General features: G+C 43.3%; 2 protein-coding genes and 1 pseudogene across 3 annotated transcripts in view; 1 reads left to right on the top strand and 2 right to left on the bottom strand.

The window, feature by feature from the left end:
- Positions 1 to 5,231, bottom strand: part of LOC148742208 (uncharacterized) — an 11,467-nt gene extending 6,236 nt beyond the window's left edge. The window contains exon 1 of the mRNA XM_088753059.1: positions 4,400 to 5,231. Within this exon, the coding sequence (XP_088609185.1) occupies positions 4,400 to 5,198 (799 nt within the window). The 5' untranslated portion in view covers positions 5,199 to 5,231. The remainder of the gene's footprint in view (positions 1 to 4,399) is intronic.
- An 85-nt stretch (positions 5,232 to 5,316) lies between these two features.
- Positions 5,317 to 7,323, bottom strand: LOC148742207 (uncharacterized; annotated as a pseudogene). The gene is made up of 2 exons (XR_015998651.1): positions 5,464 to 7,323; positions 5,317 to 5,397 (listed from the first exon to the last, which is right to left on the bottom strand). The product of XR_015998651.1 is annotated as an uncharacterized LOC148742207 (transcript).
- Positions 7,324 to 8,562: 1,239 nt separating this feature from the next.
- On the top strand, positions 8,563 to 11,239 carry LOC111342266 (retrovirus-related Pol polyprotein from transposon 297). Its single transcript, XM_022949325.2, has 3 exons — positions 8,563 to 8,611; positions 9,072 to 10,085; positions 10,233 to 11,239. Exons 1-3 carry the CDS (start codon positions 8,563 to 8,565, stop codon positions 11,237 to 11,239), a joined length of 2,070 nt encoding a protein of 689 aa, XP_022805060.2.
- Positions 11,240 to 18,144: the final 6,905 nt, after the last annotated feature.

Here is an 18,144-nt window from a genome sequence, read left to right as displayed (position 1 = left end):
CCTGAAAAATAGCTTTAGCTATAACGGTGCGGTTATCTGGAATAGCTTGTCCCCTGAATTGCGGCAAGCAAAATCACTTCAATCCTTCCGAAATGGTTGTCGCAATTTCTTCCTCTGAATCGACAAAACACACACGGCATCTATGTAAAGCAGAATTTCTTTATTTTTTTCTATTTTACTTTTAAATTTTAGATCATGTTTATATAGATTAAAATAGATTGTAACTGTAAAAATAGATTGTAATAATATTATTATTTTATCTGATAGATTTACCGTGTCTAAATAAAAATAAAGTTCAAGTTCAAGTTCAAAGTTGTCGAAAACGTCAACAAGGCGTAGATAGGCTACTGCTCCATACCCTACACGAGATCCATCTGAGAAAATGTGCAACTGAACATTCTTTGTTTCGCCAAAGTTCTTCGGCTTAAAACATCGTTCGATTTGGAATGCTTGCAATTTTGGAAGGTCTTCTAGCCAGTGTAACCACTGAACCCTTCCTTGTTCACCAATGACACCGTCCCATCCCACCTTCTTCCGACAAAGTTCTTGTAGTAATAGCTTGGCCTTCATTATGAAGGGGGAGATAAAACCAAGTGGATCAAATAATGAACTGACAACTGACAACACTCCACGTCTAGTCATTGGCTTCTCTTCCAGTAATCGCTGAATTTTGGCTGACACCTCCCAGATGAATTTGTCAGTCTCTACATTCCATTTCAAACCGAGCGCACACGCTGTGGGCAAATCTTCTATGTCCAAGTTGACCACTGAACTTGCTCTTTCAGATTGTGGTATTTCAGCCAACACCTTCCGGTCATTGCTAAGCCATTTTGTTAACCTGAAGCCACCTTTCGCCAGCAATTCTCTTAGTTGTGAAGACAGCCTTATTGCAATCTCTGGTGAATTTACAGACTTCATCAAATCGTCGACATACATGTTTTTCTTCACGGTTTGAACTGTCACAGGGTCGAATTCTGATTTATAAATCGATGCTGTTTTCTTGAGGCAAAGGTTTGCACAAGATGGAGAAGAGGTCGCCCCAAATAGATGTTTCACCATGCAGTACTCTCGCGGTTCCTCGTTCAAGTCTCCATTGGGCCACCATAAGAATCTCAACGCATCCCGGTCCTTGGGCTCGACGTAAACTTGATGAAACATGGCCTCAATGTCGGCTGCGATGGCGATAGATTCTTGGCGAAATCTGATCAATACTCCTACTAAAGGATTTGCCAAGTCAGGGCCTTGTAATAATTGCTGATTAAGGGAGGTTCCATGATACTTTGCACCACAATCGAAGACCACTCTTGCTTTTCCTGGTTTCAACGGATGGGTCACAGGATGGTGCGGAAGGTACCAAACTGGTCGATCTTTCACGTCTAACTCTTCCCTTCGAACTCTCTGGGCATGCCCACTAACTATGTACTCTTGCATCGTACTTCGGTACTTCGTGAGCAACTCTCCATCTTTAAGCAGTCGTTTCTTCAGAAGTTGTAACCTTTGTTCCGCCATTGGTTTATAGTTGGGGAGATAAGGCAATTCTTCCCGCCATGGCAGAGCAACTTGAAAGTGGTCACCCACTCTTTGTAGGGATTGTTCCATCTTGTCTAAGGCTTTGTTGTCTTCAATGGATGGCAGGGTATCTATTCCAACGGAAGAGTCACCAAAATCTGTTTTCCAAAGTCGCTCGAGTTGGCGATGTAAGAATTCATCATCAGTATGGTGTTTAACATTAAACGGCTCAGTGTTGGCGTGGTCTCCCCTTTGCCTCCACTGACTTTCCTTCGTGCGGACAAAATTCACTGAGCAACCGTGATCCCCTTTCTGACCCTCCATTGGACCCATCACTGTCCATCCCAAGCTGTATCGGATAGCTATCGGCTCATCGTGGTCACCAGATTTACATTCAAGTGGAAGGAACAGGCAAGGATTCTCTTTGAGCCCGATCAATAGCAAGACTTCTCCATATTCTAGCACTGGAATGTCAATGTCTCGAAGATGAGGCCACCTAGTAAGGTCTTCTGTCTTCGCTATACAACTTGTAGAAATTGGCATATCATTGACTGTTTTCACATTCAACAATTCGACAGTAACTGATTCATCCAAGGACTTCACCACCAAATCTACAAGGCAACCTTCCACCTGGGCTGAACCCGTCATTCCAGTCAATGTGAAACTAAGTCTATTTCCATTAAGCTTAAGTTCCTTTGCCAGCCTTTCATGGCACAGTGTCACCTCCGAACCATTGTCAAGCAGAGCATACGTTTCGACCATCCTGTCGCTACCCTTTCCTTGAACTTTGACAGGCAGGATCCCAAGACAAACTCGGTTTTCTCCGGCCCCAGTGGCCGCTACAGTTACTTCTCTATCATTCCCGGCCCCAGTAACATTAGGAAGCAAAGCATTTTCTTGTCTTGCTCGCGATTGTTGTTCAGCATCAGCATTAGCTTCTCCTCCGGTTCCTGTAGTGTGACGATGCATTAGAGTGTGGTGGTTACCTCCACAACTAGACTTCTGGCACTTGAAATTCACTTTGGGGCACTTCTTAGCTATGTGTCCCTTTACAAGACATTTGTTACAAAGTCCACCTTGTTGCACAACTTTCCTTTTCTCTCCATATGTGAAACCTTTGAACCTTTCGCACTTCCAAATTTCATGTCGCTCGGAACAAACCAGACAAGGAGCTTGATTCTTTACGAAATCTGGCCCTCTCTTGTTTTCATTCTGACGACCACTGGTTGATCCAGTTCCAGTCAAGAACGTTGATGAGCGGAGGTGAGGTTTGCTCTGATTTCCCTGACTCCTTCCGAGAATTGTTTCTTTAGAGGGTTCAGAGTTCATGTCGTGTCCGAATTCATTGTCCACCAACTTGGCCCGTTCTTTGATAAATTTTACAAAATCTCCAAACTTAGGTCTACGATCTCATACTATAATTTTCCCAGCGCACTCGGTCCATTTTGCTCGGAGGAACATTGGCAACTTTTCGGTTAGCTCTCTCAAAGTGTTCATGTGATTAAGGTCAGCTACATATTCAGTTCCAATTCCAGTCAAGGTTCGATCAGCAGTGTCTAAGTGTCTACTAAATTCTAATAAGGAAGGTCCATCCACATTCTTCAGCCTAGGTAAACGTAGCAATTTCTTAATTTGCGCATCTGCAATTACGTGCGGTTTTCCGAAGTTCTCGCGTAATGTTTCTTTCGCCACTCGATAACCATCAGAAACTGGTAAATTCTCACAGCTCTCGACCGCTTCTCTTGCCTTTCCAGTGCAGTGTTGGATCAGTAGTTGGAGACGCGTAGAGTCGTCAGGGTTGTCCTGTTCCAAATAAGTTTCGAAGTTGTGAATAAATGACACATATCTAAGTGGGTTTCCATCAAACTTGAGGTATTCGACTTTTGGCGAGGTGACCACTTGCCTCAGTGCCTTCACCATTTCCCTTCCACTGTCAAAGTGCTGTACCTGCTGTGCTGGTGTTGTGTTACACGTAACATTTTGTGATGTCTGGGCTCGCGGCATTTGCCAAACAGAAGACCACGATTCTCTGACGGGTTGTTCATACAGTGCTTCTGAAGACTTAATACTGGGTACTACAGAATCAACAAACAAGGGTTTCGAATCCCCACTTGGCAAGCGGGAAGTAGTGTGCTGCAATTCCCAGGGCTGAAACACAGGTACTGTTAACGAACTTATGATTGTGTTACTTGTAGGTGTCACAGATGATGTAACGCCACCAACAGTTCCAGAGGCAGGATTGTCCAAGGAGGATGTAAATCTAAGTTGTTTGGAACTTGACAGATGAGAGACTGGTTGTAAGGTCGCGTAACCATTTGGCTGAGCTGAGTTACACGATGAGGCAGGAACGACGAGGGCTTCCCGTTTGGGGTGTGGCAGAAATGATCCAGATACTGTTTCATTTAAATAATTAGTCGTAGACAGAGATGGAATAGTAGAAACTTGTGGTTTGGGGGATGGTGTTCGATTCATTGTAAAGGGCTCTAAAGTACCCGCCTCCCGGTTAACCACCTCCCGGTTAGCTCAATAGATAGAGCGCTGGACTGTTGTGCGGGAGGTCGAGGGTTCGAGCCCCGGCCGGACCAACACTCAGGGTCTTAAAATAATTGAGAAGAATTTGCTACCTTTCTATAACATCAAGAAATGGTTAGATATTCTAGTCTTCTCGGATAGGGACGAATAAATGGAGGTCCCGTCTCCTGCAGGGTTGGGGTAGGAGACGTTAATTTTCCACACACGAGATTACTGTGTGATGGATGTCCTCCCCTGGGGTGGGATGGGTGGGATATAGGGCGCACTTAATTTGGAGCCTCGCTCTGTTGTGCGACCCTCACCACACTCTGGTGAAAGTGATTAAATAATTAAATAATACCCTTTAGTTCGGTCATACCTTGTAATTTAGGTGGCTGACAATGTTCCCTTTCATGACTAATTGATAATTCCATGTCTCTTCCTTCTTCTCCTGTTTCTTCTTCATAAATTTTTAATGACATAGCAGCCTTTTCTGCCTCCATTTCGGCTTCCATTGACTCTCTTTTCCTTCGAATCTCTTGTTCTTCTTCGTCCAATCGCTGGCGAATTTTCAATTGGCGGACCTTAAGCTGAGCTAAAGCAAGAGCTTCTCTTTTTCGGGACACCGTACTCGAAGATGTCTTTGAACTCGATTTGGAAGCTTTACTGCCCGGGCCTTTACGTCTTAAGCTTGAAAATACACTGCTGTGCTGATACTCGGGTCGCCACCATTTTACAGCGGTATTGAGATTTAATTTTCGCTCCATTTGCTCCTTATAACCTTTCTCAGCCTTTTCCAACGCCGAAGCGTCAACACCAACAACCAAACACTTGCAGTATTTATCATGAGCATCCACAAATTTAATCCATTCATCGTTAAAATTTTCCATTTCCCTTGAGATTTCGTCCTGGGTTCCGCCATTTTCCATCAAACGGGTAATTTCGTTGTATATTCTGGTCAGATTTCCAACATAGCCGGAGCGCGAATTGTTTAGAGCGCGTTTCTTCTCGTTCAAATATCCCTCGACGTCTTCAACATCGTTACGCGAGTTAACTTGAATGTTTCCTGTGCCGTTTTCCTCTTCCATTTCCACCGAACCGCCCAACGCGGTCATGTGTGTACGATCACTCGCTTGTTGATGCGAAGAATTCAAATGTGGCTCAAGGTCATCTTCCATAATTCCAAATTCGAAGTGTTCCAACCGAACAATATACCCGAAACAAAATTACGATGCCTCCACCACTTCCAAATCCTCTTATGGAACAAGTTAACCTCTAAACTCCACGACCAATTCGTAGAAGTCGAAAACTGTTGTTTATTTCACAGAAACATTTGCCCGAGTCGAAAACTCGACTCGCCAGTAAAGGAGAGGTTTTCTGCAAACAGAAAACACGCTTAAAACAAACGAAATTACAACATTAACAACTGAAATGAAAACTCACCGACTGTTCGAGCTTAGGGTTTTCAAACAATGACAATAAAACAGCAACCAAACATTCTTGAAAATGAACGTGACGATTTTTCCTCTCAAAAGCACATGGGAGATTGCCCGGATGTTTACGTGAACATAGGCCCGTAATGGGAGTTACAAATGGGCCCATAAAGTAAAGCTTTTACATCATCCAATTAGCACTTCTGAGATTTTTAAACCTTTATGACACGGATTTTTGAAGCTCAACTTAAGTAATTCCATCAGTTAAGTATCATATGGATTTAAAATTTCTTGCAGTGTACAAAGCCAACCATCTTAATGCAACTATTACAAAACTATTGGGAAAATTCACCTTTTTCATTTCTTATAGATTTGAACAGCACCAAAGTTACAAAAGTTCTGTGCTTGTGCCATATCACCTTGTAAAATTTAAAGCCTCTTTCATTCTATCTTACAATTATCTCATTCAGTTGCTACTTTGTTTTCATCATAGCAAAACAAAAACATGGTAAGACAGAACAACAATTGCTGAAATTATAGTGTCCATAGGGATAAACTACACAATCACCATGATGTTACTCTTGTGGCTTAACTCCAAATCTTGAGGCCTTGGTGCCCAACTTGATGGTAAATTCACTTAAGAAAAGTACTCCTGTAATGAAGGTGGTCCTAAATTGAAAAAGCTGCTGGTCGATGTGGGATACAAACAGGTTCTAGCATTAGTTAACAGTGTACAAACAATATACATTTTCCCCACTGCACTTAGACCTATCTTCAAGTTTTTCTTGAAGTCAAGGAAGCTGAAATAGTTGATTATGTCCCCAAAAACCCATTCAACACTTGATCTAACAGTGCTCTTGGATGTATTGAACTGCTGTTGGAGTGCAGTTAGATGTAAGCCTCTGAATGGTGTTTGTAGCTGTGGACGCAAGGGATATCCCAAGTCACCAGAAATGCATAAAGGATTTCCAAGAGGTGAGCGACAGCGAAGCTGTAACTGTGGTAACAGGCCTGAATCAGCTAGCATACCACTATCATGGCGTCGCCCTTCTACAGGACCGTACAAGTTAGCAATCAGTCCATTGGGGGCAACCACTGATTGGAACTTAATAGCATGAACTCGTTTACGTCCATTGTATAAAGTCCTCTGTAAAGTTCCAGGTCTACAAACTGGTCTGACTGTCCCGTCCACAAATCCCCAACAGTTTGTGTAGGGAGCTCCAGCCTCGTGGACGAAATCGGCAAAGGTTCAAGATTTGCAGGGGAAAGCCAAGCTTGATGGAAGCTTCTCAAGCGGTGACTGTGTTGGCTGTAAATGATGTCCATCATTGTAGTTGTTATAATGCTGAACTGTGGTACAGGTCTAGCAAATCGAGGGCACATATCGCTGTAGCGAATAGGATATGCAAATCGCTTTAAAAGAACACACAAGGCCTCAATTCCATCGACAACTAGTCTTTTATAACAAACAACCTCATCGGGTACTTGTAGCACATCTTTCAGGACATAAATGTCGCTCTTTAAGAAGCGAAATTCAGCTTTACACTCGTCATCACATAGCTCATCTAAATCGAACGGGTAGTACTGCCAATCAGGGTTCTTAGAAGTATTTAAATCGTACAGAAGAATAAATTCTTCATCGTTTAGCAAGTTTCCCTCAAAGTCAAAAAGGAGACAGTGCCTCACATCGCGTAAGTTTGGCATATTCGAATAAAATTCCGAGAGCTTTTTAACAATTTTCACGCAGATAACATATTCGTAAATTCCCGACAAAACAACTTTGTGCGACGCGAGCGCGCCCGCTTGCGTAAGTATGACGAATGTGACGAGACCCAACGAGGACGTCGACTGCTAAACAGGAATTTCGACGACGTCCTCCCAGGCGACGTCATCCTTGCGTATGGTCTCTATTCTCACGTTGGGACGTCATGCGTGACACGCATGCTCTATGATATTATTACATAACGGCTCGCACGTGGTTTTTGTTTGGCTTTTGGACTCGTATCTTTTGACATGGTGTCAGGAGTAAACTATGGATAGTTTTCACAAGCCTAGCGCTTTGAGTCGACGGAAACACATCAGAAAATTGGCGGCGATTTAAGCAGCAGTTTGATATCTACTTAACTGCTTTGGGAAAAGGAAATAAAGCCGATGCGGTCAAGATTGCTATATTGCTAAACTTTGTAGGAGAAGACGCCATTGAGGTCTTCAACACATTTCAGTTTGCCGAAGGCGACGAGAACAAGCTGGACAAAGTCCTTGAGCAGTTTGAGCAGTACTGTAACCCCAGGAAGAACGTAGTGTTCGAGAGGTATCAGTTTTGGCAGATAACACAGAAAGATTCCGAAACTGTGGATCAGTTTGTCACACGCTTGAAAAACAAAGTTAAATCTTGCGAGTACCCGTCGCCAGTTGATGACATGTTGCGAGACAAGTTCGTGTTTAGTATACGAGATCTACAAGTGAAGGAACGATTACTGAGAGACGAGAAGCTTACACTTTAAAAAGCGATTTCTATGGCAAGATCGTCCGAGGCTTCGAAAGAACAGATTAAACCGATGGGTCCTATGGAGTAAAACAATACAAATCCGACCGTGAATGAAATTCGAGCAGGCGGCGGCAACAGATTGAAGAAGAACCCTTCGCGTCGCTCAAGACCATGTTCGGGCTCACAAAAAGGAAAGCGCACGTTTTGTGGTTCTTCTCACTCGTAGGGCTCTTGTCCTGCTTTCGGAAAAACGTGTGACTACCGCCAGAAGAAGGATCATCTTGCGAATGTTTGCCGTAAGCGACTACGGGATTTTGGCGGGAAAACAGTACACACAGCCGTTGAATCGGAGTGCAGTGATAACGAAGCCGATTTGCTAACTTTCTAAGGGCCTGTTTACATGACCCTTCTCTATTGTAATTATACTGCGTGTTTACATGTGAGGTAGGATGACCCTAGGGGTAGGGTTACCCTACCTGAAAGGTAGGGTGACCCTACTGTGTAGGGACGAGTTTTGCCGCCATTAGCCCATGTAAACGCAAAACCTAGGGCTATCCCTAGGGGTAGAGCTATGTCCAGTCATACCGCTGACACACAGCGCAGGCATCTCAGCGAAACAAAATGGCGGACAGTGGAAAAGCATCCACAGCTAGTGTTAGCTACAAACCAGGTGAATATTTTCGCCGTTACCAGCTTACAAAACTCGTTCCTGACTCGGAAGATAATGGAGAAGATGTTGATAGTTTTTTGGGAACCGAGAATTCTGCGGAGAACGTCGAAAATGTCCAGCAACTATCCAAAAAGAATCGAATTAACCGCCAAAACTTTATCTCCCGCCGTCATTTTGGTTGTTTTCCTTGCTGGGTGACCTGGCTATAGTGTGAGCCATCGCCCCTAGGGTTTCAAATTACCATGTAAACGCTCGGTATCTTCAACCCTACCAAGTAGGGTAACCCTATCCCCTAGGGGCACCCTCTTCCCATGTACACAGGGCCTAAGTGGAGTCCCGTGCGGAAGATCCTTCTAAAGATGAGTGGCACGTCTTGCTCAAGATCGTTGACACAAATGTAAAATAGATTCGGGGGCTGATTGTAATGTCATCTCCAAGTCGTTGTTTGATCGGCTTCCAGTGGATCCCAGACAGTCCTGCCAATGCAAAGCCAAACTAAAAGTGCATGACGGACGTCGAATCACACCTTGCGGCAAGGTCAGCCTAACTTGCGAGTATAAAGGAGAAGTCACAGCGATAGACTTCATACTTGTTGAGCAAGATCTACCATCCATTCTTGGATTGAGGTCCTGTCTCGATCTAGGCCTGATAAAGAGAATTTACCGCATTGAAGAAGAGAACCTGGAATCTGAATACGCAGACGTGTTTGAGGGCTTGGGTGAGGTCAAAGGCGTCCAGTACAAGATTCAAATTGATCCCAATGCCACCCCTGTTGTGCACCCTCCCCGTCGGGTTCCTGTGGCCCTTCGCGAACCTCTTAGAGAGGAACTTCAGAGAATGGAAAAGCTGGGAGTCATTAAGAAATGTCCAGAACCCACTGCCTGGGTACATAGTCTTGTTTTTGCTAAGAAGAAGAATAACAAACTCAGAGTGTGCATGGATCCTAGCGATCTCAATCGTGCTGTCATGCGCGAACATTTTCCCATGCAGACCGTGGAAGATGTGATTAGCAGAATGCCCAGTGCAAAAGTGTTCAGTGTCCTTGATGCTAACCATGGCTTTTGGCAGGTTAAACTAGCCACGGACAGTAACAAGCTAGGTACCTTTAACACCCCATTTGGCCGGTATAGTTATACACGTTTGCCATTTGGGATAGCATCGGCTCCAGAAGTGTTCCAAAATGTTATGTCTCATTTGTTTCTGGACATTGAAGGTGTTGAGGTAATTGTGGATGATCTGGTTGTGTGGGGAAAAGATTTGGAGCAACATGATGTGAGACTTAGACAAGTGTTGGACCGGTGCCGTGAGCATAACTTCAAGCTTAACAGGGAGGAATGCCATTTTCGAGTATCCGAAGTTCATTATGTGGGCCACGTGTTGAGTGCAGATGGTGTTAAGCCAGACCCGAATAAAGTTGAAGCAATCATTGCTATGCCAATCCCAGCCAATCGTGAAGACTTACGGAGATTCTTGGGTGTGCTAACATATTCATCTAAGTTCATTCCAAACATGTCTCAGAAGAGTGCCCCACTTCGCCAGCTGCTCCAGAAAGATGTCTAATGGTCATGGGAACAAGTAGAGGATGATGCATTTACAAGCCTGAAAACTTCAATCTCATCAGCTCCAGTCCTCAAGTTCTTTGACCCGAAAGAACCAGTGACCCTTACTGTTGATGCAAGCTCAAAAGGGGTTGGTGCAGTCCTTCTGCAGAATGACCGCCCAGTTGTTTACGCATCCAAAGCCCGGACTCCCAGCCAAGAAAAGTATGCGCAGACGGAGAAGGAAATGCTAGCGAACGTCTTTGGGTGTGAACGGTTTCATGATTATTTGTATGGGCAACGGGAGATTACGGTTGAAAGCAACCATAAACTGTTGGAAGCAATCCTGAAGATCCATACATCCATACATCAATCACCCCTTCGCCTTCAAACGATGATTCTCAGGATTAAGCCTTACGCTGTTGAGGTTAAGTATATACCTGGCAGCAAACTGCCCTTAGCTGATACGCTCTCCAGAGCATGTTTATCCCACAAAGGTACAGACCAACCTCATGAGTTTGAAATTCATGTCCTGGACTCTGGAAATTTGTCGGAGACGATGTTTCACAAGTTGAGGGACGGAACTGAGAGTGACCCTGAACTTCAACAGTTGCAGAAAGTTTTCATGAGTGGTTGGCCGCAGACTAAAGTAGAGACACCAGTTGAGACAAGACCTTACTCGAACTACCGAGATGAAATGAGCTGCTACGAGGGGTTAATGTTCAAGGGTGATCGCATAACTGTTCCCCATAGCATGCGACCCGAAATACTTCAACGCATACACGCTGCTCACTTGGGGATAGAGAAGTGCAGAACGCGAGCCAGAAGTGCAGTGTTTTGGCCAGGTATCAATAGTGCGATCGACGAGTTGGTATCCAAGTGTAGTACCTGTCAGCAACACCAGCGAAGCAACCAGAGAGAGCCTTTAATTCCTCAAGAGGTCCCTGAGAGAGCCTGGGCGACAGTTGCAGCAGACATTCTCTACTATAAAGGGAGAGACTACCTGCTTGTAGTTGACTATTTCTTCAAATATCCTGAGGTAGCCCGCCTCTCCTGTAAGAATATTGTGAAGCAGTTATCTTGGCCATGAAAGATATGTTTGCACGTCATGGAATCCCTGAGAGGCTAATCGCAGACAACATGCCTTTCAATAGTGTGAAGTTTAAGGACTTTGCTAGTAAGTGGGAGATAGAAGTGGTAACCTCAAGTCCACACTACCCGAAATCAAATGGTCTTGTGGAAAGAAACGTACAGACCGTTAAGCAGTCACTAAGGAAAGCTGACGAGTCAAAACAGGATGCATTCCTCGCTTTAGTAGAGCTCCGTAATTCCCCTAGCAGTGGAACCCAGCAGAACCTCTTATGAGTAGAAAGCTTAGAACAAGACTGCCAACTTCCAAGAGCCTCCTTGAACCACAGCCTAGGTCTACTTCTCAGACTCGTCATAACCTGCTGACACGTAAACAACGTCAGAAAGTACTCTATGACCGCGGCACTCGGCCACTTTCCAAACTACACGAAGGCGAACCTGTGCGAATGAAGCAGGGACGGGAATGGACACCCGCAGGGGTCATCCGACAACACCAGACTCCTCGTTCGTACATTTTAGCGACCCCTGATGGAACCCAGATGCGTCGAAACCGCTTCCATCTACAATCGACCAAGGAAGAGGCATCTTCAGTCCCAAGCCCAGCATGGGTAGCAGGAGGCAGTGATGAATCAAATTCACGTGTGCAGCCAAGCACTGATGCTGGTATCAAAACGTCAGAGATGGAAGCACAGCCCGATTTCCCGCAAGAGTATCAACCCTTCAGAAGAAGTCCGCAGACCACCACAGGGTCTTATTGAAACTGCATAGTGATACTGCCAAGCTGATCACAAGTTTAAGCTAGAAGAACCTTTTGGGGTGATTTTGTAGTCGTACACACTCGGAACATTGTGGACTGTTAGAACCTTGTTTATTTATTAGAATCTCGTTTATGTTTTAACCTTTTTTAAAAAAGAGATGTCACGTTGGGACGTCATGCGTGACACGCATGCTCTATGACATTATTACATAACGGCTCGCACGTGGTTCTTGTTTCGCTTTTGGACTCGTATCTTTTGACAGTTATTGTACAATCTCTTGTAGATTTTGATCGAAAGAGGTTTCGCCGAGAGTACATACGGGTAACATACGAGTAACATACGGAACATACGGATACCTACGAATACATACGACTAACATACGACTAACATACGAGTAACATACGGGTACCTTCGAATACATATGAATACATACGGGTATAAAAATACGAAAAAATACGACTAAAATTCATACGAGTAAATTTTTATGCGAAGTAACGACAATTTAAGTAAAATATAACATGAGAGAGCAAAAGATATTTGTTATTTACTCGTCACGCATTACTTCCCCGACTGAGGAAAGACTGCGTTACAGGAGCAAAGATCTTTGATATTAAACTGGTGGTCAGGGGTCATGCCAGGTAATCCGATGTGCGCAAAAATTGGCCTGTCGCGCAGTGGATGGTCTTCACGCGTTCGATCTTTACCGTGCACTGAACAGATCTAGATTGAAGAGCGTAATACTAATTTAAAGATGACGCAGTTGAAAAAGGAACTGTGACGTAGATGTAACTAACAGTGGTAAGTGAAGTGTTTTACTACCGCAGATGATACCAAAAATCTGCTATAGTTTAGTAACATGAAAGATAAAAGCACATTTTTTCCAAACCATCGATTGCATTATGATTTACTGTGTAGATGTGTCAGATCAAGATCTCATAGCAAGAACCACATCTATTTTAAGAAACGCATTAAAGGAGCAATTTAAGAAGGGTCTTTCATTTAGAGGGGTTCTAGATGTTCTTCAGCGATTTCCTTTAGAGGCCTTTAAAGAATTAACATACAGTAAAGAGGCTGCTTTCACCCCTGAATACTTTGAATGTGTCTTTGAAGCAAATCTTTCTACCCAGGGTTCAAATGTAAGGGTGGCATAACTGGGAAAATTTTATTACCAATGTGTTCAGGGGAAAGGTTTCCAAAACTAGTTTCACAATTGCTGATGATACATTTCTAGAGACTGAGAGTACCAAGGTAATGAAGTAATAATGTTTACCACCAGGTCATATCACTTGCCAGTTATGGAATTAGAACATTAAGTACAAATTGAATTTGAACATGAGCCCCAAGAGGGCAAGAGAGTTACAGCAGACACTTTTGGCCAGTTCTAACTTTTCCAGTGTCACCTAGATACAGCTGGGATTTGAAAACATTTTGTAAAAACTTGGCAGAAGATATTATCTCATCGCCAGGCTTTGGATTTGTTTAGCCAGTTTTCATTGGACAATCTTGAGTTTAACTGGCCATGGTCAGAGTGAAAGACAAATGTTAAGTAGGGTATTGAAAAGGTAAAGGGAGTAATAAGACAGGCAACAACATTTTATTTCTGTTATTGTTATTAACCAACATGCATTATTGGAAATTGGATAACAATATTCAAAAACGTTGAAAACTTTAAATACTGGCTCGTTGCCTTTATGATGTACATGAGTTGGTGTGTGATAATACTGTTTTAAAGTTGAGAGAATAGTTTATCAACAACAAGGCACTTTTGAACTTTCTGTTGTGCTGCATTTAAAATAGTGTTATGATGTTTGATTTTCAATAAAGTTCTGGTTACTTTGCTCTATGTATAAGTTTCATTACGCTAGAAGTTTCTGTGTTGCAAATGGTAGCTGGGCCACACCCATTGACAGCTTTTACAACCTTAATAGACTGCCTGTTACCTGGCGGTTACAAGACAGGCTTACAAAATTGCAACTGAAAAATGCAAGTAGCCTACTTGCTATTCTTTGGACCTTTTAATTGATTGCTGTGATAATGGGTGCATGCATGACTATTGATGAAGAGAGAACAGCCAAATAGGTGTAAATAACAGTCATTCTATCACAGTGTTACAACCATATGCGTAGTAACGTTTTGTGTGTTTATTATTCAATCCTTTAACACTGGATCAGTTTACTTGTCACAATTGCTGAAGTTTATGATTGGACCCTCTCAGCCACAAATGTACAGGTACATATGTAAAGATCTATCCCATACCCTTCATCATGGGCAGTGGGTTACCTGCTCCAGTAAGTCTTCAAAAGCCCTGTCTGATAATGGATTTGCAATGTCTGGCACAACAAGTTCTTCACTGGAATCTCCTTGTGGCAGTGGTCCTTCCCAGTCAAAACCATATTGACTCCAGTCCTGGTATATAGAAGTGTTCGAGCTGTTCACGAGGTATGTCAAATTTTGGTCTCCCCTTAAAATCTGTTTTCATTACTGGAAGCGAGCTTGAGCAACAAATTTCCTCATCCTTGTCAATTATAGAAGGCATCCGTTGAGCCTCAAGTAAATACCTGAGAAGTGAATCTTCTAAATTGCCACCTACTTTCAAGAGCAGAGCACAAAGCCAGTCAATCTTGTACCTTGCAAAGTCGATGTTGACGATGTAATCTCTGCTCTGCAACTTGTTTATGACATCATTCAAGACTGCAAAGATATTCGTGGAGACCAATTCAAACGGAGACTGGTGTTGGCCTTCCATATCATTACCTTTTTCACCATTTGCAAGAATAAGTCTTTCAAAGAAAAAGTACGATAAGCCATCCCACGAGCCTAAAATAACAACCGCTGACCTTTTTATCCCAGTGGTCACGTGACGTCACTTCAAGTGTAAACCGCTGACTAGTTAGACGTACGATAAACCATCACCGGTTACGATATAGCGCTATCGGGTACGACATAGCAGCATATGGTACGATGAAACGGCATCACTGCTACGACGTAACAATACACCGTGTACGATATAGCATAACCGACTACGATATAGCATTGGCCGTTTTCACACTAGAGGACGGACAAATCGTCGTCCGTCTTATGAGCGCAAAGAGAACAGGCATTAGGTCGTGTTGTAAAGCAAATGGCTGCTGCCATGTTGAAACTTCACATAAAACCGCGCTCTGTTGCTAGTCCCATTTCCTCGCGGCGAGAAAATCGAACATTTCACCGTGTGATATGAATTTAAGTCGTACTGTCGTCGACTTGTTCGTCTCGACGGACAAATCGTCTTCAAAAACTCGTCTTTCCAGACGGCCAAATATCAGACGATTTGTTCGTCGAAAAATTTGTTCGTCCCGTTTTCACATCAGACGATTTGTTCGTCTAAGACGATTTGTCCGTCCAGACGGTTTGTCCGTCCTCTAGTGTGAAAACGGCCATTATCGGGTACGATGAGACGGCATCTGTGCTACGATACAACAACACACAGGATACGATGTAGCATTATCGGGCACGATATAGCAGCATGTGGTACGACATGATGGCATCGCCATTACGATAAGACAACATACCAGGTACGATATAGTACCTCCGGCTACATAACCATACAGTACGATATAATGCCTCACCGCACACGATCTAATAACAATTTTGTCCAGTCTTCCCCTCCATACAAAGCTCCTCTTATCGTGAAGCCAGTACAAGCTGGTCACCAGCTTGATTGTCCGTGCAGGTTTTCAAGGCTGTCGGGATCTGCCAAGATACGATTGCCGTGGCCGAAGATCTCGAATGCCTACAAGAATATCTTGAGGAAATCAAAAGAAAATTTCAGAGAAGAAAGGGACCAGGTGTAAGCCCCGCAGCAGCATATAATAGCAGGAGGACACCTAAAGAGCAAGGTATGAAGCCAAACGAGTTCCAAAAGGCTTTTAGAAGGAAACCAATGGACACGTCACAATCGTGGGTGCCAACCACTTCTGCGATGTCCAGTCAGAGTGTCAACAAGACAGCAATGCAGGAGACGCCCTCCTCAATACATCAGCAACAACAAAGTTACTGCAATTTACCACAGCCGCACTGTGGACAGGAAAATTCATCTGCCGTGGTGTTACAAGAACAACTCCTTTATACAGCTTGGACAACGACGCAACAGCACCAAAGTTTTCCACCTGTGAGTGCTACATTCTATCAACCGCAACAACCACAATGTTGTTCGTCTTCGTCAACAACAATTCCACAACAACAACAGTCCCCGGCTTCTTTTCAGGTCGTTTCAGGTCCTGATGTCAACAAATTTACCCCAACGGCCTCAACAACTTAGCTCAGCTTCCCTTTTGGCCCTACAACAGGCGTGGCATTCTGGTTGGTCATCCTACCAATATGAAGTCTGCCTCCTTCCGAACTCAGCCAAAAAGTGCTACAGTTGCAACCAGGACTTTGCCGATAAATATTGACAAGAGCCTCATAACGGGGTTATACGCCACACTGACAGACGGATCAGAGGAAAAGACCTAGATGGGAACATTCAATTTAACTCTGACTTTACCCATACGTACTATCATTGTAATTGTAGCGGCCGACACAAGCGAAGCAAAATTTCGAAGACAACTATGAGTTTCGCAAATTAAGACAAACTATGAAGCGAGGATATATTTTACGGACAAGCCTTGAATCGTTTTATTTAACGTAGTCGTGGTATCCATGTACTTATCGTAAACTGAAATATGAATTTATAAGGAAGAAGCTAAGCTAAATGCGAATAGACAAACCAACATTCCGATATAAAGGCGAGATGCAAAGCTAGCTAAAAACTCAAACAAACTCACAAAAGAACTATATATAAGCTCAAGGAAAGGAACATTAGCACTTATATAACAGTCCCGCTTGTAAGAATTGAACCAAAACGAACTTCAATATAAGGTAGGTATTCGGAAGCGAAACGGAAAATCCAAACAGGCACTTTTACTCTAACACAGGAAACTGTAGTCTTACGGTAAACGACAACAACCATTAAACAAACCGCCAAACGATGAACTAAAAAACTTCAACTACTCTTCTCTAAAAATCGCACACGTCAACATTAAAAAGGGTCCGCGTGATTTGCTTACGAGATTACTTCGTAATCTCAAAGCACGCGCTCGTGAGTCGCGCGCGTACAAGTTTGTTAACGCCTTCTTAAGGTAGTTCGTACCAGTTTCCTCGCGCGGAGAACAGGTCACTCTTACGTGACGCGCGCGAGAGAAACGTGCGAAAGAAGCGCGGGATCAAAAGATGAAAATTCAAAACAAAGATGGCGGCGCGTGGAATTTTTTCTACTTTTGTAAGAAGTTTACCTAAGAGCTTGTATTTGATGTGTTGAGCGGCCACTGTGAATGCAGGAGATAGAAACTAAGATAACGAAGACGATTCTCGGAGAAATAAAGGTTGCTTCACTTCACATTTAAAAGAAATATTCAACCGATATGAAATCTCGCGACGGCGAAAAAAAAGAACTCAAGTGAAGGATAATCTACCTAAAGTGGAAGGAGACTTTGAAACTTCAAGGAAGATCATATGATATAGCCAGAAGTCATGTGTAGGATTGTGTAGGATGAGCTCGGGAGGCTGTCTTTGACGGCTGTTTAATGATTTTCTTAGCAGTAAACGTCTGTAAACATCAGATCGTAGGTGCTCGCGCTAGCATACGCAATTGTCAGCGGTAGCTAAAACAGATCATGAGCAAATGTCGATCTTATAGAATCCAGATTTTTAAATGCGCGAGAACGTGCGTGGAAATTTCTAAACTCACGAAAGCTATTGCATGAAAACAAGTCCGGTGACCCCTTCTTTTTATTGTTCCAATATGGTAATAACGTCGAAAGGAATCATCAGAAAAAAAAACTAGAAAATTCTACGGAAGGAAATTTGCGATGTGTGAAAATTGCCCTTTTTGTAGATTTTCTGAAATTCCGCTCCGTAGAATTTTTTAAAAATCTTTGTGCATTTTCCTTTTCAAGTACCAAAAGTAATCAGGGGGTCGCCGGGTAAGTGTTCAACTGGCCTTGGTTAGTCTTTCTGTTGTATTCTTTCAAAGTTACAAACCATCAAAAAGATGAAAATCGGTACGAGCCACCTTAACAGTAGACAAAAGGCGTGGTAGCCGTTACAGTAATATCGGTCATATTAGCAG

This window comes from Stylophora pistillata, chromosome 1 (assembly GCF_964205215.1).
Source record: "Stylophora pistillata chromosome 1, jaStyPist1.2, whole genome shotgun sequence".
Taxonomy (NCBI): domain Eukaryota; kingdom Metazoa; phylum Cnidaria; class Anthozoa; order Scleractinia; family Pocilloporidae; genus Stylophora; species Stylophora pistillata.
This window is presented reverse-complemented; position numbering and strand designations above follow the sequence as displayed.

Excerpts from the sequence above, each read along its gene's own strand:
- LOC111342266 (XM_022949325.2), top strand. The coding sequence starts at position 8,563 with ATGGCGGACAGTGGAAAAGCATCCACAGCTAGTGTTAGCTACAAACCA. Across the intron at positions 8,612-9,071 it reads TAGTGTTAGCTACAAACCAG|TGGATCCCAGACAGTCCTGC; the intron begins GTGAATATTTTC and ends ATCGGCTTCCAG. Across the intron at positions 10,086-10,232 it reads AGACTTACGGAGATTCTTGG|CTCCAGTCCTCAAGTTCTTT; the intron begins GTGTGCTAACAT and ends CAATCTCATCAG.